This window comes from Brachycentrus maculatus, unplaced genomic scaffold, assembly GCF_059751285.1.
Source record: "Brachycentrus maculatus isolate JH-2025_06_01 unplaced genomic scaffold, ASM5975128v1 h1tg000136l, whole genome shotgun sequence".
Lineage (NCBI taxonomy): Eukaryota > Metazoa > Arthropoda > Insecta > Trichoptera > Brachycentridae > Brachycentrus > Brachycentrus maculatus.
The window spans coordinates 490033-516030 of NW_028280889.1; the positions used below are offsets into that span (position 1 = coordinate 490033).

The 25998-nt window shown below is 35.5% G+C and overlaps 1 protein-coding gene across 1 annotated transcript; it reads left to right on the plus strand.

Moving 5' to 3' along the window:
- The first annotated feature begins 1424 nt into the window (after positions 1–1424).
- On the plus strand, positions 1425–25600 carry LOC148309211 (modular serine protease-like). The gene is made up of 13 exons (XM_088260471.1): positions 1425–1503; positions 3333–3372; positions 5487–5680; positions 8042–8078; positions 9954–10162; positions 10651–10696; positions 11112–11311; positions 13067–13267; positions 14380–14541; positions 16100–16224; positions 19189–19368; positions 21835–21994; positions 25389–25600. The coding sequence occupies exons 1-13, from the start codon at positions 1461–1463 to the stop codon at positions 25598–25600; spliced, it is 1809 nt and encodes a 602-aa protein (XP_088116597.1). The 5' UTR covers positions 1425–1460.
- The last annotated feature ends 398 nt before the right edge of the window (positions 25601–25998 follow it).

The following is a 25998-nucleotide window of genomic DNA, read 5'->3' on the forward strand; positions in this document are numbered from 1 at the left end:
CTAATCATCGTACCATACATTTTTAAATATATATATTTATTTATATATATATATATATATATATATATATATATATATATATATATATATATATATATATATATATATATATATATATATATATATATATATATATATATATATATATTGGAAAGTGACTGCACCATATGTACAGCCAGTTCTCAATCCGATTACGAAGATTAAAAAGTGACAAAAAAACAGTGTCTGTACTTATCAAGCGACCCACGTAATAACACAGCGAATATTAGTTTATTGAGACCGATTCGTTCGTTCAATTTTCAAATCCGGATCTTCAGTTGAACGGCTCAAAGTTTACTGACTAAGTAATCATCACGTCGCTTCCCCGCAGGGGTAGCCAGGGAGGACAGAACGCCACAACAAACGTTCTTCGTCCCACATTCACGCATCTCCTCAAACATTTGCACCGGTTATTCCGACTCCTGACCTGACCGCTTTCAAGTGTTTGACCGACTTGATCATGCCAAGCTTTTCTCGGCCTTCCGCCGCTCCTATTTCCAACTACGTTCCTCTCCTAGATTTATTTTGCTCTTCTTTCTTTACTCATTCGTTCCACGTGTCCAAACCATCTCGACATATCTTTTTTTATTTTATCAATAATGCCTTTCCTCAGCCTTGCATTCCTTCTTTATTATATCACCATTCGAACATCATTTTGCCGCCCGTTTGTCTGAGAGATCGCATTCCGACTGCATGCAGTCTACTTTCATCCTTTCTCTGGTAACCCAAGTCCCAAACATTAAAATATGCCGCTTTGGCTGGGATATAGTACATTATCTGGGCAATCCGAAAACATGCACAACTGAAAAATGACGATTTTTGATATATGTTGGTGTTGAAAGGAGTGAGCGATATTTGCAATTTTTTTTCATTTCCACATTTTTGATTTTTTGTTTTCTGTTAAAATCCAAATTTTGTAGTTTATATTAGCACTTTTAATCTAATTTTATTCCGATAATTTCTATTTTATTCTTGCCAGTCTCCTTTACTATAACCTAAAATATAATGTATACCCACACACAGGACATGCCTTTATGGGATCTTTTTTGTATTAATATTAAATATTTTTGACACTTGTGATTATATTATAGGGTTCTGGTCCCGTGGTTAGTGTCGCGGACTCTTAAGTCAGAGTTTCTCGGTTCGAACCCACTCTACCACAATTCATTCAAACCCTTTTCCGCACCCCAATGGTGCATAGGGCACTGCATTATAAACACAGTGTTATTAATAACAAAAACACAAATATTTCTCTTTATAAAATAATAAAAAATATGTTGTGGAATGCAAAAGAATTTAAAATAAAGAAAAAAACTCGGCGGTTTAAAAACCGGTTTTCGCAAATTTGCAAGAACCGGTTCGCGAACGACTCACTTGACTTGTTTAGTTGCATCCGGGATGTCGAAGTGAGACGTTGAGATATGTCTTGTTTGATTTTTGCCTCGTTTCTTATTATAAACAGCGGTAAATTATTTTAATAAACACTTTCTTAAATAATGTGAATAAATTTTTAAAACAAGTGAAATATCGGTGTAAATATACGAGTGAATCTCCATATTTTGATAGCATTTTTTTCTTTATTTTGCATATTACAATATATTATAATTACAAGTACAAAAAATATATAATATTAATAAAAAAAAGATCCCACAAAGGCATGGCCTGTGTGTGGGTATACATTTTATTTTACCTTATAATAAAGGGCACTGGGGAAAATTCAATATATCGCTCACTCCTTTCAACGTCATTTATCAAAAAACTTGATTTTTCAGGAGATCGTTTTTAATTTTTAAAAATATAATACAATGCATTAAAAATAAATATCTCAAGACGCTTATTGAACTTTTTACTGTGCAGCAGATATTTTTAGGTAAAAATGAATGTTTTTTCTCCTTTTGAAAAATATTAAGTATATTTAAAAAAATAATTAAACAATACCATTTCTTCAAAATGCAAAAACAAAACATTCTGCCCTGTAGCGGGTAAATATTAAGTTAAAAATATGCCGCTTTTGCTGGGATATAGTACATTTTCTGGGCATTCCGAAAACATGCACAACTGAAAATTGACGATTTTTGTTGAAAGGAGTGAGCGATATATCAGAAACATAAAATGGTTAAAAGTGCTTATATAAATTACAAATATGTGTTTGATTTTAATAAAAAAACAAATCTGAAAACCATGAAAATGAAAAAAGTTAGCAAATATATACTGTATGAGTTATACGTTTATAAGAAGAAGGTACTAAGATTTGTTTTTTTTTAAAATAAATAATTCAAGCAAAATTTTAAATCGAAAGAAACTTGGGTAATCAATGTCTAACGTATAGTCTTTGTGGAATGAATGAAACAGTTTTCGAGCTTTTAAAAATTAGGGTCTTTGCGCGAGTCTGGATTTGCGTTGGAGCTTCTGATTCATTTGTTTAAATATTTCTTAACATTTTTACAATGGGGTATGCTAAATAGGTTTTTTCTATGCCAAGGTCACAATAAGGTTACAATATTTTTTTAGTTATTTCTTCGTTATATTGTCGCAAGAAACAAGCGTGCGCTTTTACTTCCGCGCCGGATTGCGTTTTCAGGTATACGACGTACCAATCATCGTGCTATCGCCTTTATACTTAGTACCTGGCGGGCTTCGATCTCTTTTTTTCGTACAATGTTTTATGTTGTTCATCCCTCCAGGAAAAAAGGCTTGTTTTTTGCTCAGTAAAAAAGCTTCTTCTTGTCACCAATAGATGTCACTAGTGAGTAAATTGGATTATATATATGTATATATATATATATATATATATATATATATATATATATATATATATATATATATATATATATATATATATATATATATATATATATATATATATATATATATATATATATATATATATATATATATATATATATATATATATATATATATAAATATATATATATATATATATATATATATATATATATATATATATATATATATATATATATATATATATAAACACTTTTCTCTAATAAAAAGCTTCTTTACATCTCACCAATAGATGTTTCTAGTGAAGTTCTAGTGATTCAAGAACAAGGTTTTTAAATTGGTTCATATATATGAACTTCCAAGAATTTGAGTAGTGCGGTTGTCAATCATGGGTAGAATTGGTGAATGTTACTCGTGTGTAAAGTGATCATCTAAATACGAGCCTTTGACGGTCGCAAGCCCCGTAAATACCCAGACTTCATCTTTGTCGAGATGTAAAAAATAATATGAAAAAAGGCTAATGAAGTTTTTTTTTTGTTGGTTTTCAGTCGATGCGGTTGCAACATCTCCAGCTGAAAGCAATAACGGGTGAGATTTTTATGTAGGACCTATCTGTTTTTACGGTCACGATCCTGTGCGTTGGTTTGCAGCAAGGATCGGTATTAGTCCCGTACTCTGCAGCCCTTTTCAGCTCCAGGTATGAGGCGAAGCTCGTGACTTCACAAACCAGCTCCAGAAGTAGCTATAGCAGGCCGGGCCGAGCCAAATTGGGCCGCATCGATGACCTAAAATTTTCCTAAGGGCATGTGACATTACAGACAGTAATAATTAAAAAAAATATTGCAACCAATTTCATACATAAGTCATATAAGTCGTACATATATATATATATATATATATATATATATATATATATATATATATATATATATATATATATATATATATATATATATATATATATATTTATATATATATATATATATATATATATATATATATATATATATATATAAATATATATATATATTTTTATATATATATATATATATATATATATATATATATATATATATATATATATATATATATATATATATATCGCTCACTCCTTTCAACAACGTTATATATCAAGAATCGTCAGTTTTCAGTTGTGCATGTTTTCGGAATCCCCAGAAAATGTACTATATCCCAGCAAAAGCGGCATATTTTCAACTTAATATTTACCCGCTACAGGGCGGAAAGTATTGTTTTTGCATTTTGAACAAAAGGTATTGTTTATTTGTTTTTAAATATACTAAATATTTTTCAAATGGAGAAAAAACATTCAGGTTTTACCTGAAGTTTTTAAAGATCTGTTGCACAGTAAAATTTCAATAAGTGGCTTGATATTTATTTTTAAAACATTATATTATATTTTTAAACTTCAAAAACGATCTCCTGAAAAACCTTTTTTTTATGTATGACGTTGTTGAAAGGAGTGAGAGATATATATAATATTCCCGATGAGTAATTTCTATTTCTCATTTTGGGACATGGGATTAAGGTTAACAAGACTGGAACACAAATAATAAAGTTACAAAAAATATTTTTTGTAAATAACCAAAACTAATACTAATACATGGCAAAATATAAAAACAATAAACAGGAATAATAAATGGGCACAAGAAGCATATTTAAAAGAAATAAATGAGAAAAACATAAAGTAAGAAGCATATTTAAAATAAACAAATGAGAAAATAAAAAAATTATTATGATTATAAATAATATAAATGCAGAGGTAATCAGAAAGTACAATCAGGGTAATTGTGAAGAAAAAAAACATTACTGCGATTAGATGTGAGAAGAAAATACACATTGAACCAAAAACTAATGTAACTGTATAGTAATAATCATTTTTATCAATTTTAACAATCAAAATTATTAATAAAGACAATCAAACAATGTTATGAATTTTGTTTGAAATAAAACCAATTATGCAATTATACTATAATTGCTCATGGCGGACAGCCTGCTTCTCGACAGTCGCCTTACTATTGTATACGCACAAGCTTTGCGAAATTAAACATTGTCGTCCCCACCTCACGATATCTTCCGTCTTACACATGCTGTGGATATCAGTGTTTCTTACGGTGTTTCCGGTTATTATGCAATACTAATAATTGCTCATGGCGGACAGCCTGCTTCTCGACAGTCGCCTTAATATTGTATACACACAAGCTTTGTGAAATTAAGCTAATTTGAAATATGTCTTTGCACTGCACTTTGCACTTTCTTTTCTTTGCACTGTTCCGTGTCTGTCTGCTGTGCTGGTCGGGGTTGTGGGCGTCTGTGTACCGGCCAACGTCGAGTTGGAATCGAATCTAGCTGACTAATTGAACTAAACACTAATTCCTTTCACTGCCTACACTGGGGTACTTCTAGAAAATTCGATGATGGACTTACAATCTTGTATTTATTTAGATTGGCAGTGACAGGTATGTTGAAAGCTTTTAAATGTAAACTCACAGTAAAATCGAGATACAATTTTATATTGTTTCACATTTTCAATAAATTTCGCAACTAAGTTAAAAAAAATTGCTTAGCAAGAGCAGATCTGTCAGGAAGTCTAGATGCTTCTGTATCAGATCTGGGCATGCGGTGGGACAGCTTTCAATTTTATTTCTTGTCATAATATTAATCGTAATTAATTCTGCCAACAGATGTCAACTGCCTCCGACTCCTGAGAATGGGAGGTACACGTTATCGTCCAGAGTTGTTTCGGCCGCTGCCCGGAGAACCGTCCCGTACTACACCTTCATAGAGTACTCTTGCGACGATGGCTATGTCCTGACAGAGAACGGAGTGTCGGTGTGCGAGGAAACCTCATGGTCCACTCGGCCCAGATGCATACAAAGTAAGTTATCAAATGATCTTCTTCTCTGGTTTCAATCCTGGGATTGGTTTGCAGCAATTTCCTCTGTTCTTCTTTTCCATTCTTCCCTGTCTTGTGCGGTTCTTTTGAAATGTGCATATGATGAGCAGCGCACGTCCTAGTCTCAGCACAGGTCCTCCAGGTACTCTGGGCGTGGGCGTCCCCTGGAGTTTGTCCCCTCGGTCATACCCTCCATTATGGCATGCAAGAGACCTTCTTGACGTATTACATGGTTCCATATTGCACGCCTTTCGGGCAAGGTCCTGAGTTACAAGTTACAATAAATAATTAAAAGTATCAAATGATACTTTTACTTATTTATTGTAACTGCAGACAGTTGGTAGAATTTCATATTGAATTGTTGGGTAATGTATCCAAAATTAAACAAGGCTTGTTGGATTGAATTCTACATTTATTTATGTATATGTTAATACGTGACCCGTTTCGTCTTCATAGGACATTATCAAACACTGACCTGTTTAGGATGCAAAACTGTCAGTGTTTGATGATGTTCTAAGAAGATGAAACGCGTCACGTGTTAACATATACATAAATAAATGTAGAATTCAATCCAAGAAACCTTGTTTTATTTTGGATATATTACCCAACGATACTTTTACTTAGTGTACAAAATGCAAGTAAAAACTTGAGTCCCATTTGAGGTATGAAAATAAATAAAATATCAAGGTCAGTGGTTTTTACAACATTTTGAGTGTGTCCAAATACTAATCTGGATTATCTCCAATTACAGGAGTTATTAGGGGGTTGAATTAGTTCTTGCCGTTTATAAAAATTTAATATTTCTCTGTGATTTAAATATATTCCTTTCTTTTTTTTGTTTTCCTGTCCCCCGCTACCTCGAACACCCACGTGGCACTTTCAACCGCCTCAAGCCGCCTCAAAATTAAGGCTATGGGCCTTGTTCATCGGCAGGGAAACTGGGTCCCGTATGCTCTGAAGGAGAGAGATATTGAAAGTCGACTTTGCATGTGTGATTCACTCTTGCAACGGCATCACAGAAAAGGTTTTTTGCAACGCGTCATCACCAGCGATGAAAAGTGGATCTTCTTTGTCATCTGCCTGCCAGGTCAGCCACTCCCTGCTGAAGCCAGCATTGCAAAACGCAACATTCACGCCTCAAAAACGATGCTTTGCATTTGGTGGAATCAGCAGGGAGTAATTTTTTCGAGCTTCTCAAAGCAGGCCAAACAGTCACAGCATAGGTTTACAAGCAGCAAATGATCAAACTGAAAACAGCAATTGAAGAAAAACGTCCAGAATACGCAGCCAGGGACGAGTCGATTCTTATTCTGCACGATAACGCGCGCCCGCATGTTGCCAAAGTGGTAAAAGAACAGATAAACTCCTTCGGCTGGGAGGTTCTGTCACACCCGCCCTACTCCCCTGACGTCGCACCATCCGATTATCATCTGTTTCGGTCCATGCAGCATGGATTATCGAGAGAAATTTTCAAAAGTTATCGAGAAGTCGAGTTATGGGTGGAAAATTAGATTGCCTCAAAAGACAAGGTTTTCTTTTATAGGGGAATACGACTTCTTCCTGAAAGATGGGCCAAAGTAGTCGAGAAAGAAGGGCAATACTTTGAATAAATTCTTACTTTAAATAAAAAAAATATTTTCAATTCAAAATACTACAAAAAACGGCGAGAATTAATTCAACCCCCTATTATTTTCATATTATTTTTTGACATCTCATCAAAGATGAAGAAGAATATGGAAGTCTGGGCATTTACGGGTCTGACGACATGGCAGGCTCCCCTGCCGTCTTACGATTGCAAATATGAAAAATATGACGATAAATGTAATCTAAATTATTTTTTGACATCGCAACACAGATAACGAAGAATATGGAAGTCTGGGCATTTATGGAGTTTACGACCGTCGAAGGCTGGTTTAAGTGTTTACACACGTGTAACATTCACCAATTCTACCCATGATTGACAACCCACACTACTCAAATTGTCGGAAGTTCTATATACATAAACCAATTTCAAAACATTGTACAAGAATCACTGGAATTTCACCAGAGACATCTATTGGTGAGATGAAGAAGCTTTTTTATTGAGCAGAAACTCACATATATGAGAGACGCCAGAAAATATCCTTTTCCTTTTATTATTTTAGCTGATAATTTGACCAGATAATTTATTTACATATTCTTCTTCATCTTTGATGAGATGTCAAAAAATAATATGAAAAATAACTCCTTTAATTGGAGATAATCCAGATTTGTGAACAAGTATTTGGACACACTCAACATGTCGTTAATGTAATCTCCATCAACTGTGTACACATAAATTTATGTATATTTTTCTGTTCACAGAAATCCAACCAATCGAGCCAACCAAAATAACTGAAAGGTAATATTATCTACTGCATCAAGTACTTTGTGAGAAATGTCGCGTCAATTTTCTTTTATACATATGTATATATTTCCATCCTATCAAGCCATGGTCACTCTTCACTTGGGTGGGTAATCAATCGTGGTGAATGTTTCAAGTGTGTAAAGTGATCACTTAACCAGTCTATGATAGGTCATAAGCCCAGACTTTTGTATTCTTGTTCATCTGTTGAATTCATTCCATAAAGACTATTTGATAGATATTATTTTTTGACATCTCATCAAACATGAAGAAGAATATGGAAGTCTGGGCATTTACGGGGCTGACGACCGTCATAGGCTGGTTTAAGTGATCACTTTGCACACGTGTAATGTGATCACTTAAATAATTTGATCTTCCATATTCTTCTTCATCTTTGATGAGATGTCAAAAAATAATATGAAAATAACTCCTGTAATTGGAGATAATCCAGATTTTGTGAACAAGTATTTGGACACACTCAAAATGTTCTATATGATATACATCAATTGCTTAAATTTAAGATAACGATGAAATTATTTATTTAAAAAAACGGATCTAAGTAGCTTCTTCTTTTAATTTATGAATATATAATAAAGCACATTTTTTATTTTTTTATTTTTTATTTTCTGTTAAAATCAAATACTTGTATTTTATATTAGATCTTTTAATATATTTATCTCTTTAAGAAATAAGGAAAGAATGCAAGGCTGAGATATGCATTATCAAAAAAATTAAGAAAGGTGCGTTGAGATGGTTTGGACATGTGGAACATATGAGTGAGGAAAGAACCGTAAAATAATCTAAAATCTGGTAGCGTCAAAAGTCTGCATAATCGGAGGGTATGTATGATAAGATGTATGGACATGAAGGAGGCGAGGAGTGTATGTCAGGACAGAAGAGTGTGGCGTTCCATCCTCTCTGCCTACCTCTGCGGGGAAACGGCACGATGGTAGTAGTAGTAGACTACTAGGTAATAGTTTTGAAAGCTGTCCCACCGCATTCCCAGATCTGATACAGAAGCATCTAGGCTTCCTGATAGACCTCTCTTGCAAAGCAATTAATATATTCGTTTTGAAATAAGTTACTAAATTCATTGCAAATTTGAAACGAAATTGTATCCCTATTTTACTGTGAATTTACATTTAAAAGCTTTCAATATCCCTGTCACTGCCAATCTAAATAAATACAAGTTTGTAAATCCACCACCAAATATTCTAGAAGTACCCCGATGTAGGCAGTGAAAGGGATTAGTATTTAGTTAGTTCAGTTAGTCAGCTAGATCCGATTCCGACCCGACGTTGGCCGGTACACAGACGCTTCTACAACCCCGGCCAGCACAGCAGACAGATACGGAACAGTGCAAATACAGAAAATTGTCAGTCATCGCATTTCCCACTCAACCATTATTTATCGACACTCTATTAATGATCCCTTTCACAAGTAACGACACACATCACTCACTCCTTTCAAGAATGTCATAAATAAAAAAACTTGATTTTTCAGGAGAACGTTTTTAAAGTTTAAAAATATAATACAATGTATTAAAAATAAATATCAAGCCTCTTATTGAACTTTTTACTATGCAACAGATCTTTTTAGGTAAACCTGAAGGTTTTTTCTCCATTTGAAAAATATTAAGTACCTATATTTAAAAAAATAATTAAACAATACCTTTTCTTCAAAATGCTCAAACAACACTTTCTGCCCTGTAGCTGGTAAAAATTAAGTTAAAAATATGCTTCTTTTGCTGTGATTTTGTAAATTTTCTGAGCATTCCGAAAACATGCACAACTGAAAATTGACGACTTTTGATTTATGACGTTCTTGAAAGGAGCGAGCGACATGTTTTATTGTGTAAATTTTCTTTTGCAGTAATACAGAAAGCAGTTGCGTGCTTCCAAACTTCCCACCAAACGGAAAATATGTCGTAATTGGTGACGCTGAGCTGGACTTGAAGCCAGGAGACGTCATCCAACAATTTTCATACATCCAATACTCTTGCGAATTTGGGTACGATGTGTCGGATATATCTCTGGCAACCTGTGACGGGTCATCCTGGTCAGCTACGCCGACTTGCACAAGTATGTACAGTTAAATATCCCTTTCATATTCTTCTTCTTCTGAGTGGTGTAGGCCTTGAGGCCTGTTTTTAAGAGGGATTAGCCTCCTGCGATGTCGACTCCCAGCTGTCAATCCATCTCTTTGGTGGTCTACCTTGCTATAAAGGATGTTAGTCGAAATAGGTCAGGGTATATGAGTCGCAAGAAACTAAAGTGCGCGGTTACAAATCTTGCTTCACCAATGTTCCGTATAGTCAACAAATAGTGGACTTTACGGAAAATTTATATCGTTGTTAATCAAAGGAACGTTATTTTTTATAACCAATTATATGTTGTCCAACATCTGAAGGCCAAGTATTCGTTAAGTCGCTACCATGTTTTTTTATAAATCCAGATAACATTTTACGAAAATAATTTTTTTCTTAAAACATTGTAAAAATTAGTTTTTCATCGAAATTTTGGTAAATTACGATCATTTAGACTAATTTTGTTTAATTTTTTTCTTTCAGAACAGGTGAAAGAAGTTCTGGCAGTACCAAATGTGCCCGATGGACGGTAAAATATTAATAATTTGAAATATTTTTGTTTAATTTTTTCTCTTTTCTCTAATAAAAAGCTTCTTTACATCTCACCAATAGATGTCTCTAGTGAAGTTCTAGTGATACAAGAACAAGGTTTCTAAATTGGTTCATAAATATATAGAACTTCCAAGAACTTGAGTAGTGTCGTTGTCAATAATGGGTACAATTGGTGAATGTTACACATGTGTAAAGTGATCACTCAAACGAGCCTATGACGGTCGTCAACCCCGTAAATGCCCAGACTTTTATATTCTCCTTCATCTTTGATGAGATGTCAAAAAATAATACGAAAATGAAAATGTTGGGTCCACGATTGATTGTTTATTTATTAAGTGTGTGTTTTTGCGATTCTGAATATATCAAGATGGCCAAATGAATCCATGTTTCAGTTCTGGCTGTGTTTTGCCGGCCAAACCACTTCACGGAGATTACTCAGTGGCCGGATACGAACAGGGTGTAGTAGTTCCGGGAAGCATTGTAAAGAACGGAACGGCCATTTGGCCATTCTGCGAAGACCTGTATGACCCGGAGAAGGACTACGCAATGTGCAAAGGGCACAACCAGTGGTCGTCGACACCCGTCTGCCTGAGTGAGTTAGAGCTATCTATGATGACCTTCTAGAAGCGCCTCAAACATCACTAACGAGCCTTGCAACTGTTCACCATTCCATCTCTTCCTTGATTTCTTACGACTCCTTACCTGTCAACTCCTTTCAACTGTGTCCGGTTGTGGTCCCGTGGTTAGTGTCGCGGTCTCTTAAGTCAAAGTTTCTCGGTTCGAACCCACTCTAACAAAATTTGATAGCTATTTCTAATAATGAGCCGCTTAGGCTCACAGAAATAGTATGAAATTTAAATATTTGTGTAAATAATAAAATCAAAATTATTTTTCCTTTAAAAAAAAATATTTACCTCATTCTTTATTTTCATCAATTTTACAGTAATTGTCTTCTTCTTCTTCTAACCGCTATCCCAATGGTGCATAGGGAACTGCATCGTATTGACGCAGTGTTATCTTGATCGATACTTACATGAAGGCGAGGATCACTCCTGCGCTTCAGGGACCAATCCAGGGTAATATGAAGTAAATATTATAGTGTAAAATCACTATATTTATTTTCAACCCCCCCTGGGAATCAAACCCGGGGCATCCAGCACGGTAGCTGAACGTGCTGACTATTACACCACGGAGGCAGACTTTCCACAGTTATTATGGTTATAAGTAATTATAATCAATCATTCGACACTGGCTAGAATACTCTAGAAGGGTGAGATGCCATTAAAAAAAAAAGAAGATGTGTCGGTTTGTGGTCCCGTGGTTAGTGTCGGGGACTCTTAAGGCAGAGTTTTTCGGTTCGAACCCACTCTACCACAATTTGATACCTATTTCTAATAATGAGCCGCTTAGGCTCACAGAAATAGTATTTAATTGAAATATTTGTGTAAATAATATAAACACAAATATTTATATTTAAAAAAAATATATTATTTTTTTTTTTTCATAATTATTTGATCAATTTCGAGATTTAGAATATGTTCCCCAAAGAATCAGCAATTAATTTTTTTGGAATTTACATTTGAAGCACTAACTTTGTGATTTTCCATTTTGTAATTAAAATGTTAATAATTAAGTATTGATCAGTCTTGATAAAGAAGCGGTTAGCTTCGAAACCGGAAGACATTATAATTAAGTTATAATAAAATATTATTTTTATAATATTATAATGGAAAGATTGATAAAGACATAGAAAGGAGAGTGAATGCTGGGAACAAAGTGAATGGTGCACTGAAATCAGTTATAGTAAATAAAAACCTATCAGCGGAAGCTAAACTGGCAGTGCACAACGGAGTCCTGGTTCCAACTCTAATGTATGGAAGTGAAACATGGAGTTGGCAAAAGAAGGATGAAAGTAGACTGAATGCAGTCGAAATGCGATCTCTCAGAAGAATGTGCGACAAAACGATGTATGATAGATGTGCGAATAGTGAAATAAGGAAGGAATGCAAAGCTGAGATAAGCTTTATCGATAAAATTAAGAAAGGTGTGTTGAGATGGTTTGGACATGTAGAACGAATGAGTGAGGAAAGAATGGTAAAACAAATTTATGAGGCGAATGTTAGTGGGAAAAGAAGCAGAGGAAGACCGAGAAAAACATGGCACGATCAGGTATGCCAAATACTTGAAAGTGGTCAGGTTAGAAGTCGTAACAATCGGCGGGTATGTATGAGGAGATGCATGAACGTGAAAGAGGCGAAGAATGTTTGCAAGGACAGAGTTAAAATATTTACGGTGATTTTAAAACAAAGTCACATTTTAATTATAATTTTTTTTATGTATTTTTTAGAAAGATGCAAAATGTTGATATCTCATTCGGTGGATTTCGAATGTCGTTCGCCGACATACAGCATCATCCCTTGCGACGAGTTTCTGCCCCACGGTTCCACCATACATCCGACGTGCAAGGATGGCCATATACCCGTTGAGTTACTTACCGACGCCGTATGCAGCAAAGGAAGGTGGACCGACACCCCCAAGTGTAGACCAGGTAAGACTTTATTCCCAACAACTGAGAAAAGCAAGAACAACTGAGAAAAAATTTACGTCCATACTCCCGGACAGGTTAAATTTTAATGTTGCCTTGAAAATTTTTCTTGCCTATTATGTACAAGGATTAACCCTTTCCACTCTGACCATTTTTTCTCATAACTGTGATTAAAGTTATACCTGCGCCCGGCCAGACATTGTGGCCCACGGAGCTGCCTACTAGAATCATACGGGCCAGAATGTCTGGCCTACAGAGTGGTAAGAGTTAATATCACATTTAGTTTATATCCATCAATCAAAATCCGTCACATATATTGAAGAAGCCTAAATAGATAAAAATAGGTAGAGATGATACAATTAGGCAGAGACAGAGATGATACAGTAGGTAGAGACAGACGAGAATAGGAAGAGACAGATTGAAGAAGCCTAAATAGATAACAAAAGGTAGGCTTATACAGGCGAAAATATAGATTGATTGAGACAGACAAAGACAGATAATAATAAGTAGAGATGATGAATATAAAGAGAGACAGAGGTGATACAGGTAGGCAGAGACAGACGAGAATAGGAAGAGATAGATTGAAGAAGCCTAAATAGATAAAAATAGGTAGAGATGATACAGATCTTCAGAGACAGAGATGATACACGTAGGCCTATACAAGCAAGAATAGGAAGATATAGATTGAAGAAGCTTGGATTGATATTAGTAGGCAGAGACAAAGATGATAAAGGTAGGCAGAGACAGGCGAGAATAAGTAGAGATAGATTGAAGAAGCCTAAATAGATAAAAATAGGTAGAGATGATACAAATCTTCAGAGACAGAGATGATACATATAGGCCTATACAGGCAAAAATAGGAAGATATAGATTGAAGAAGCCTATATTGATAATAGTAGGCAGAGACAGATGATACAGGTAGGCAGAGACAAACGAGAATAGGAAGAGATAGATTGAAGAAGCTTAAATAGATAAAAATATGTAGAGATGATACACGTAGGCCTATACAGGCAAGAATAGGAAGATATAAATTGGAGAAGTCTGGATTGATAACTGTAGGCAGAGACAAAGACGGTACAGCATTGGCGATACATTTTTGTGATTACCGATTTCAGATTGCGGTTATGAGAAGTCGTTTGGGATCTCGCACATTGTCAACGCTCCCGTCACCAAAAAGGATACTTTTCCTTGGCATATTGGAGTATACCAACGGGTCGGAGACGCTTTTGAGCAAATATGTGGAGGAACATTGCTTCACACACACATCGTCATCAGCGGTAATGCCTTGATTTTGAAATACACCCATACCTCGCTATACGGCCGCTCTTTATACATCATTTCGCTGTAACGGCCCTCTTCAATTAAGGCACGTTTTCCATTTACGGCCTAAAAGTTTTTTTGATTAAATTTTTTGTAAATCGATATATATGTATCTACATTTTTTATCACAGTTTTTTTATTATTTTTATTTTAATTTTTTTTATTTGTATATGTTTATTTAAATCACAATTTATACATGTAGATTTATATTATCCACTGACACTTCGTGATGGAATTGCATTTTTAATTTATTATTAGATTAAAACCAATATTTTTAGCTTTTCCACTTTTTTATTTGACCAGCGACCGGGTTTCGTCGTTACCGACATCATCAGACTGGTCTGATGATGTCGGTAACGACGAAACCCGGTCGCTGGTCAAATAAAAAAGTGGAAAAGCTAAAAATATTGGTTTTAATCTAATAATAAAATTTATACATGTTTCGAACTTTTTTTTTGCAGAGACCCACCAAGCCACCTTGTGTGTCTTGTCGGTGGAGTTCTTTTTTAATACATTTTTATTGTTTTTTACCAATTTTAACCGAATGTTCATTCGTATAATTTTGTATACCATATCTTCATCATCTTCATATTAAAACCATTTAAAAAAAATAATTATGTATACATACACATATTTTATGTAACATGAAGTTATTTAATTTTTATTTATGGATTACTATTCATTTTTTCAGTCTTTTATTATTTTATGTAAGTACTTATTATGTATGTATTTTTGATTTAAATGAAATAAAAAGATAAAACGCCTTTTGAATGATAAACCATGTTACATAAACGCACTCCCAGTTCTTTATGAAGGCTGCCTGGATAATGTTATGCTGCTATATCCAGTGGCTATTCAGAGTTGTTCCCCGGAGAGAGGAAAACCACCTTGGCTCTTCACCAGTGCTCTAGCTGTACCCTTTACAAACTCTTCTGAATGCCTGTTGACTTTTATTTCAGCTGCCCATTGCTTTTTCGATCAGTCATTGTGTCTATCCAGAGTTGTTCTCCGGAAAGAGCAAGACATGACTCTTCACCAGGGCTCTAGCTGTACCCTATACAAACTCTTCCTAATACCTGTTGATTTTTATTTCAGCTGCACATTGCTTTTTCGTTCAATCATTGTATCTATCCAGAGTTGTTCCCCCGAGAGAGCAAGACCACCTTGGCTCTTCACCAGGGCTCTAGCTGTACCCTATACAAACTGTTCCTAATGCCTGTTGACTTTTATTTCAGCTGCACATTGCTTTTTCGTTCAATCATTGTATCTATCCAGAGTTGTTCCCCCGAGAGAGCAAGACCACCTTGGCTCTTCACCAGGGCTCTAGATGTACCCTATACAAACTGTTCCTAATGCCTGTTGACTTTTATTTCAGCTGCACATTGCTTTTTCGTTCAATCATTGTATCTATCCAGAGTTGTTCCCCCGAGAGAGCAAGACCACCTTGGCTCTTCACCAGGGCTCTAGCTGTACCCTATACAAACTGTTCCTAATGCCTGTTGATTTTTATTTCAGCTGCCCATTGCTTCTTTGATGAACAACGTAAAACCAAGATTGCTGAAGAGTACTATCGAGTTGCTGCAGGAAAGTACTACAGATCTTGGGACCATCCGCAGGATATTGGAGTACAGACTTCAAAGGTAAATAAGATCGTAGCTTTGCTGAATTATACATAGTACAGCTATATAAGGGCCGTCAGCCCATTTAATCAATACATTCGTTTCAAAATGCTATAACTAGGTGAAACAATTGTCACATAATTGTTTTTTTTTATAGTTTTTTTTAAACAATAAAATATAACATTTAATACAAAGTTATTTTTACTTACCTATTTATAACTCTTATACGCACCTAATGGTGCATAGGGCACTGCATTAAATAGACGCAGTGTTATCTTGATAATTACTTACATGAAGGCAAGGTGATCACTCTTGCGCTTCAGGAACCAGTCCAGGGTAATATTAAATGAATATTACAGTGTTAAATCTAATATTTATTTTCACCCCCCTCTGGCAATCGAACGCGGGACCTCCAGCACGGTAGCTAAACACGCTGACCATTACACCACGGAGGCGGACAAAGTTATTTTATACTACTACTACTATTACTACCATCACGCCGTTTCCCCGCAGGGTTAGGCAGAGAGGATGGAACGCCACACTCTTCTGTCCTGACATACACTCCTTCACATCCATACATCTAGTCATACATGCCCTCCGATTACGCAGACTTTTGACACCGCCAGATTTTAGGTTCTGATTGATCTGATCGTGCCAAGACTTTTTCGGTCGTCCACGTTCTGTTTTCCCTCTCACATTCGCCACATATATTTTATTAGTCATTCTCTCGCTATCCATTCGCTCCACATGTCCATACCACCGCAAAGAGCTCTTTCTAATCTTTTCAATTATTCCTCGTTCAGCCTTACATTCCTTTCTTATATCTTCGTTTTTAATTCTGTCATACAATGATTTTCCACACATTCGTCTGAGGGAGCGCATTTCAACAGCATTCACTCTGCTTTCATCCTTCCTTTGCCAGTTCCATGTTTCGCTTCCATACATTAGTGTCGGTACTAGCACGCCGTTGTGAACCGCTAAAGTTATTTTATTCCTCCAAATAATACAGTGTGTGAGAGTTCAGCAGTGTTCCGCAAACTTTTTCTATTCAAGGTACACCTACCAAGTTAAGAAATTTCAGAGGTGCATATTTACCATATTATGGTAACATATTTAACATGTTATGTTAAATGCAAAATATGAGCCTACTTAACTGAGCACAGGCAATCGAAATTCGGAGCAATTGTGTTATTTTCACAAAACTAGACTTTTTTCCGCGGCACACCAACTAGTCACCACGGTACACCAGTGTGCCGCGGCACACACTTTACGGGACAATGCACTATATATCGCTCACTCCTTTCATGAACGTCATAAATAAAAAAAACTTGATTTTTCAGGAGAACGTTTTTAAAGTTTAAAAATATAATATAATGTATTGAAAATAAATATCAAGCCACTTATTGAACTTTTTACAGTGCAACAGATCTTTTTAGTTTATTATTAGATTAAAACCAATATTTTTAGCTTTTCCACTTTTTTATTTGACCAGCGACCGGGTTTCATCGTTACCGACATCATCAGACTGGTCGGTAACGACGAAACCCGGTCGCTGGTCAAATAAAAAAGTGGAAAAGCTAAAAATATTGGTTTTAATCTAATAATAAATTAAAAATGCAATTCCATCACGAAGTGTCAGTGGATAATATAATTCTATTAAAAAGATCTTTTTAGGTAAAACCTGAAGGTTTTTTCTGCATTTGAAAAATATTTAGTATATTTAAAAAATAATATTACACTGCCTTTTCTTCAAAATGTACAAACAACACTTTCTGCCCTGTAGCGGGTAAATATTAAGTTAAAAATATCTTTTGCTGGGATATTGTACATTTTCTGGGCATTCCGAAAACATGCACAACTTAAAATTGTCGATTTTTGATTTATGACGTTCCTGAATGGAGTGAGCGATATAATATTATAAGTTAATTATGTTATTATAAGTTACTTTTCTAACTTGTTTGCATGTGTAGCCTCGTAATGCTGTTTAATGTTATACTTTTTCAAGATAGAAACAGAATCATTGCATATCAGGCATGTTGGCTTTGTTTTAAATTCCACGAAAAAATAGTTTAAAGTCCATCTGTCTTAAAAACATCTCAGTTCTTCTGTTAACGTCTTTACTACTTGACGCTGTTATGGGTCTTGAAATTGTCAGGATAGTGAAATACACCCATATATGGGATATAATACGAACTACGCACGATGGAATATTCTTTTGGTGGTTTTGTGTACAATAAAAGAAAAAATGTGTGATTTGCTCCGCGGGTTCAAAATCTGCAGTATTCTATAATCAAAAAAATTGTGCCCAGTCATATATATATAATCAAAGGGACAATCCAATCTTCATATACTTATAAACATTTAAAATTACTGCCGGTACGTGGAATATTGTGGATGAGTATCATCGTTGAACAACAAACTAGACAAAAATATCGAAATCCTTTAGTACACAACCATGATACATGATTTAAACACAACGAAGGTTTGATAGTCCCAAGAATTAACAGTAAATATGGGAGTCCAACACTGCAATATATCGTTCCGAACATTTTTAATTTGTTGCCAACGGAGGTTAGAGGTCAAAATAAAATATGGAACAAAGGCGAAATAAAGGAATGGGTAAATGATCAAGAGTTAGTTTTATGAAAATTGTAAAATGTTTATATTGTCAATTTTTTTCTCTTTTTTGTGTCTATATTAGGTTAAAATCGTTAAAAACAATAAAAAAGTATTAAAAAAGAGCTCCACCGACAAGACACACAAGGTGGCTTGGTGGGTCTCTACAAAAAAAAGTTCGAAATATGTATAAATTGTGATTTAAATAAATGTATACAAATAAAAAAAATAATAAATAAAGGGCCGCAAGTAGACACCCGGGGGGGCCGCGTGTGGCCCGCGGGCCGCGGGTTGGCCACCCTTGCACTAGAGGCATCTATAGTGGGATGAGGAAAGCTTTTTTATTGAGTTTCTTTATTTGTGTTGCAGATTAGGCAGATAATTCTCCCTCGAAGGTACAGAGGAGATGAACAGAATCACCAGAGTGATTTGGCGATCCTGGTGCTAGAAGACCCATTCAGGTTCCACGACTCCATCCACCCGGCTTGCTACGACCTGTCTGTGGAGGCGCACAATGCGCACCACATCCGACACAACAGTCTCGGCAAGGTAGAGAGAAGGAAGAGATAGAGAGAGAGAGGGACAGAGTCGGCGAGCATCAGTGGATAATTTACTAGAAATCCCTTTTTGCAAATCCAGACTTGCGCAAAGACACTCATTTTTCATAGCTCCAAAACTGTTTAATTCATTCCACAAAGACTATGGGCGTTTCGCTCACTCCTTTCAAGAACGTCATAAATCAAAAATCGTCAATTTTGAGTTATGCATGTTTTCAGAATGCCTAGAAAATGTACTATACCCCAGAAAAAGAATCATATGTTTAACTTAATATTTACCCGCTACAGGGAAGAAAATGTTGTTTTTTCATTTTGAAGAAAAGGTATTGTTTAATTATTTTTTTAAATAAAAAAAATATTTTTCAAATGGAGAAAACACCTTCAGGTTTTACCTAAAAATATCTGTTGCTCAGAAAAAAGTTCAATAAGTGGCTTGATATTTTTTTTAATACATTGTATTATATTTTTAAACTTTAAAAACGTTCTCCTGAAAAATCAAGTTTTTTGATTTATGACGTTCTTGAAAGGAGTGAGCGGTTTGTGCTCTACACGGAATTACATGGATTTGTACCGTCCGGCATGTCAGTTAGCATTTTAAAACGATTGCCTTGTGCTTTTGCCCATCTTTCTTCGGATTGGTGCTCTTGTTTGGTGTGTTTAAGTTGCGTAAATTAAATCATGTTAAACTCTCATAGTTGCTTTCATTTTTCAAAACCGGACTGCCGGACGGTAAAATTCCGTGTCGTGCACAAGCGGCTTATATGTAAGACATTAATTACCTAAGTTTGTTTCGATTTAAAATTTTGCTTAAATTATTTATTGAAAAAACCCGAATCTATTATATTTTATACTACAACATTTTAAGTGTGTCCAAAAACTTGTGACAAAGTATTTGGACACACTCAAAATGTTGTAAATAAATTATCTGGTCAAATTATAAGCTTAAATATTAAAAAAAATATATATTTTCTGGCGTTTCTCATGTGTGTGATTATAATCCAGTTTCTGCTTAGTAAAAAGCTTCTTTACATCTCACCAATAGATGTCTCTAGTGAAGTGATTCAAGAACAACGTTTCAAAATTGGTTCATATATATAGAACTTCCAAGAATTTGAGTAGTGTGGTTGTCAACAATGGGTAGAATTAGTGAATGTTACACGTGTTTGTAGTGATCACTTAAACCAGCCTATGACGGTCGTCAGCCCCGTAAATGCCCAAACTTCCATATTCTTCTTCATCTTTGATGAGATGTCAAAAAATAATATATTTTTTTCTGATTTTCTCATTTGAAAAGTCGAGTTGTAGTAAATACATATCATTAGGAACGAACGAACGAACCCCTATTTGTAGCCCAATGGTGCATAGGGCACTGCATCATATAAACGCAGTGTTATCTTGATCGTTAACACACGAAAGAAAGGTGATCAGCCCTCGGCTTCAGGTACCAGTCCAGTGTAATATTGAATAAATATTTGAGTGAAAAAATCACTAATATTTATTTGACCCCCTCTGGGAATCGAATCCGGGACCTCCAGTACGGGAGCCGAGCGTGCTGACCATTACACTACGGAGGCGGACCATCACCGGGAGGGGAAGGTTAATACCGCTCACTCCTTTGAAGAACGTCATAAATCAAAATCATTTTTCAGGAGAATGTTTTTAAAGTTTAAAAATATAATACAATGTATTCAAAATAAATATCAAGCCACTTATTGAACTTTTTACTGTGCAACAGATCTTTTTAAGTAAAACCTGGAGGTTTTTTAACCATTTGAAAAATATTTAGTTTATTTAAAAAAATAATTAAACAATATCTTTTCTTCAAAATGCAAAAATAACACTTTACGCTCTGTAGCGGGTAAATATTAAGTTAAAAATATGCCTATTTTTCTGGGATATAGTACATTTTCTGGGCATTCCGAAAACATGCACAACTGAAAATTGGCGATTTTTGATTTATGACGTTCTTGAAAGGAGTGAATGAATGACAGACGAATGTGTGGAAAATCATTATATGACAGAATTAAAAACGACGATGTAAGAAAGGAATGTAAGGCTGAACGAGGAATAATTGAAAAGATTAGGGAGAGTTCTTTGCGGTGGTATGGACATGTGGAGCGAATGGATAGCGAGAGAATGACTAAGAAAATATATGTGGCGAATGTGAGAGGGAAAACAGAACGTGGACGACCGAAAAAGACTTGGCACGATCAGATCAATCAGAACCTAAAATCTGGCAGTGTCAAAAGTCTGCGTAATCGGAGGGCATGTATGACTAGATGTATGGATGTGAAGGAGGCGAGGAGTGTATGTCAGGACAGAAGAGTGTGGCGTTCCATCCTCTCTGCCTACCCCTGCGGGGAAACGGCGTGACGGTAGTAGTAGTAGTAGTAGTTGAAACGAGTGAGCGATATGTTAATTAATATTGTCTGTAAGTGTGCTCTTGGTTTATCCTCAGGTAGCTGGTTGGGGGATAACGGAGACCGGAAATACGTCTGAGGAATTGAGAGTCTTGAATCTCCCAGTGGTGGCCATTGAAGACTGCACCAAGGAGTTGGACAAATACAATTATAACAGATACCTTACTCTAGACAAAATCTGTGCAGGATATTTAAACGGTGAGCTATCCAAAGAACACTTTCCACTCCTCGCCATAACACATCATATAATAATAATATAATATATATAATATATGTATATATAATAATAATTTGTCCGCCTCCGTAGTGTAATGGTCAGCACGCTCGGCTACCGTTCTGGAGGTCCCGGGTTCGATTCCCAGGGGGGTCAAATAAATATTAGTGATTTTTTCACTGTCATATTTATTCAATATTACCCTGGACTGGTACCTGAAGCGAAGGGGTGATCACCTTTCATTCATGTGTAAACGATCAAGATAATACTGCGTTTATATGACGCAGTGCCCTATGCACCATTCGGGTGCGGATAAGGGTTTTATTATTATTATTATTATATATAAAATCCCTATCCGCACCCCAATGATGCATAGGGCACTGCACTTTATTTTAATTGCACAAAAAATATAATAATTTAAAGTACAAAAAATATCAGGCAAGAGTCTTCGAGATATTTAGAATTTATTTTTTTAATTAAATTAAATTTTAGAATTCATATTTTTTTGCATTTCACAATATAATATTGTTAATAATAAAAACCCTTATCCGCACCCCAATGATGCATAGGGCACTGCGTCATATAAACGCAGTGTTATCTTTATCGTTTACACATGAAGGAAAGGTGATCAGCCCTCCGCTTCAGGTACCAGTCCAGGGTAATGTTATTGAATAAATACTACAGTGAAAAAATCACTTATATTTATTTTACCCCCTTGGGAATCGAACCCGGGACCTCCAGAACGGTAGCCGAGCGTGCTGACCATTACACTACGAAGGCGGAGACACTTCTCCGTCTCCTCCGCCTCCGTAACACATCATTCTGCAGTAATTCCTTCTCTATCCGGCGACCAGACTATGGAATGAATCACCTCTCCTTGTAAACAAATGCACCTTCATTTCTTGAATGTTTTCCGCAGATACTTTGTGGCACATTTTATAAACTTTATAAAATTAATAAAATTTGTTTTCACCACTTTTTTTGATACAATTTAACCTACCGGTTTCGCCAAGAACCTTGTCACCATCAGGGTTTATTTTAATTCAAAATCATTAAAATACTCTCACCAAAAACTTCCACACTCCGTAAAAATCCTAAATGCACCTTCTCTAATAACGTGTTAAGAAACATCTGAGACATTAATATTTATCATTAGAATCCTAACTCTCCATCAAACCTCCTCCCCTAAACTCCCCTTTTCCTTTGCCTTCGTTGTCATCATCAATTTGTAATTTATGTTTATTTTTAATGTTCAATTACTATCTACCCTCTGATTGCAAATAGCTATATATGGTATTAAACGTTTTGACCAATATCACTAGTCTGTTTTTGGTTGGTTGGAAGATATTGTTTTTTATCAATAAGCCCGCTAATGAAATAAGTATATTTCTTTTCTGTACATGAAGTTTAAATTTAAAAAATACATAGGGCTGTTTTTTTTTTCGAGTTCGAAAATTCAAAATTTCCACAATAAATTGATGGTGGCGCCCGCCGTGTGGCATGTTGCGCCATCTTGTTGAAACCACAGCTCTGCCACATCAATGCCATTCAACTGAGGTGCGAAGAAGTCAGTAATCATGGTTCTGTAGCGCTCTCCATTGACCGTAACATTCTGACCTTTGCCTTCTTTGCTATCATCAATTTGCAATTTATGTTTATTTTTAATGTTCAATTACTATCTACCCTCTGATTGCAAACAGCTATATATGGTATCAAACGTTTTGACCAATATCACTAGTCTGTTTTTGGTTGGTTGGAAGATATTGCTTTTTATCAATAAGCCCGCCAATGTACTTATTTCTTTTCTGTACATGAAGTTTAAATTAAAAAAATATATATGGCTGTTTTTTTTTTCGAGTTCAAAAATTCAAAAATTCCACAATAAATTGATGTTGGCGCCCGCCGTGTGGCATGTTGCGCCCTCTTGTTGAAACCACAGCTCTGTCACATCAATGCCATTCAACTGAGGTGCGAAGAAGTCAGTAATCATGGTTCTGTAGCGCTCTCCATTGACCGTAACATTCTGACCTTTGCCTTCTTTGCTATCATCAATTTGTTATTTGTGTTTATTTTTAATGTTCAATTACTATCTACCCTCTGATTGCAAACAGCTATATATGGTATCAAACGTTTTGACCAATATCACTAGTCTGTTTTTGTTTGGTTGGAAGATATTGCTTTTTGGCAATAAGCCCGCCAATGTACTTACTTCTTTTCTGTACATGAAGTTTAAATATTGAAAGCTGTCCCACCGCATGCCCAGATCTGATACAGAAGCATCTAGGCTTCCTGACAGATCTGCTCTTGCTAAGCAATTTTTTTTTTTAACTATATTGCGAAATTTATTGAAAATGTGAAACAACATAAAATTGTATCCCGATTTTACTATGAATTTACATTTAAAAGCTTTCAATATACCTGTCACTGCCAATCTAAATAATACAAGGCTGTAAGTCCATCACCAAATTTTCTAGAAGTTCCCCAGTGTGAAGTTTGAATAAATAATTAAATAAAGTTATGACTAATTTATACTTAATCTTCCACTCTTTGGCTCTACTTCATTGATAAAACGAAATTTATCACCGCCCGCTCCTTTCAACTCTAAAATTTAGACTTAGATTCACAGACGGTGTTTGAAAATGATGCTGAATGCGTTGAAACACGTGTCACAATAGATTTTAAGAATCATATTATTTTAAGACATCTCAACATAGATGACGGAGAATACGGACATTTGGGCATTTACGGGGCTTACGACCATCATAGGCTGGTTGTGTATGATCAGTTTACACACGTGTAACATTCACCAATTCTAACCATAATTGACGACCACATTACTCAAATTCTACCGTCAAAATTACCGTCATAGGCTGGTTTAAATGGTCTCTTTACACATGTGTATCATTCTCCAATTCTACCCATGATTGATAACCCCACTACTAAAATTCTTGGAAGTTCTATATATATATGATCGAATTTCGAAATATTGTACAAAAATCATTTTTACTAGAGACATCTATTGGTGAGATGAAAAAGCTTAGTTATTGAGCAGAAACTTTTATAAAAAATAAAAGCTTCTTTATCTCACTTGATTGAATTGGATCATATATATAGAACTTCCAAGAATTTTAGTAGCGGGTTTATCAATCGTGGGTAGAATTGGAGAATGTTACACATGTGTAAAGAGACCATTTAAACCAGCCTATGACGGTCGTGAGCCCGGTAAACGCTCAGACTTCCATATTCTCCTTCATCTATGTTGATATGTCAAAAAATAATATTAAAAGTCCACTTCGCAAATGCGGACTCTTCATTACACAACAGACAAAGATAAAAATGACCGACGCTAAATGAGGGACATCTTGTGGTACTTTCCAGGCTCTGCCGTGTGCAAGGGAGACAGCGGCGGCGGGCTCGTGTTCCCCACGATGGAGTACGACGTCAGGCGCTGGTACTTGCGAGGGATCGTCAGCAACGGACCGCTCTCTGAAGAAGGATACTCTTGCCGCCCCAACACTTACACCGCCTTTACGCAGTTATTCTACCTGCGTCAGTGGGTCTTCGAGCATTTCAAAGTCCTTGACCTATAATTTTGTATAAAATTTATATCTGAAGCACTTACGTTGTGAATTTAACTAACTAGCCATCACGCCGCTTCTCCGCAGGGGTAGGCAGAGAGAATAGAACGCCACACCACTCTGTCTTTGCAAACATTCTTCGCCTCTTCCACGTTCATGCATCTCCTCATACATACTCGCCGATTGTTGCGACTCCTAACCTGACCACTTACTTTATTTATATTATAAGTATTTGGCATACCTGATCGTGCCATGTTTTTTTCGGTCTTCCTCTGCTCTTTTTTCCACTTACATTCGCCTCATAAATTTGTTTTACCGTTCTTTCCTCACTCATTCGTTCTACATGTCCAAACCATCTCAACACACCTTTCTAAATTTTATCGATAATGCTTATCTCAGTTTTGCATTCC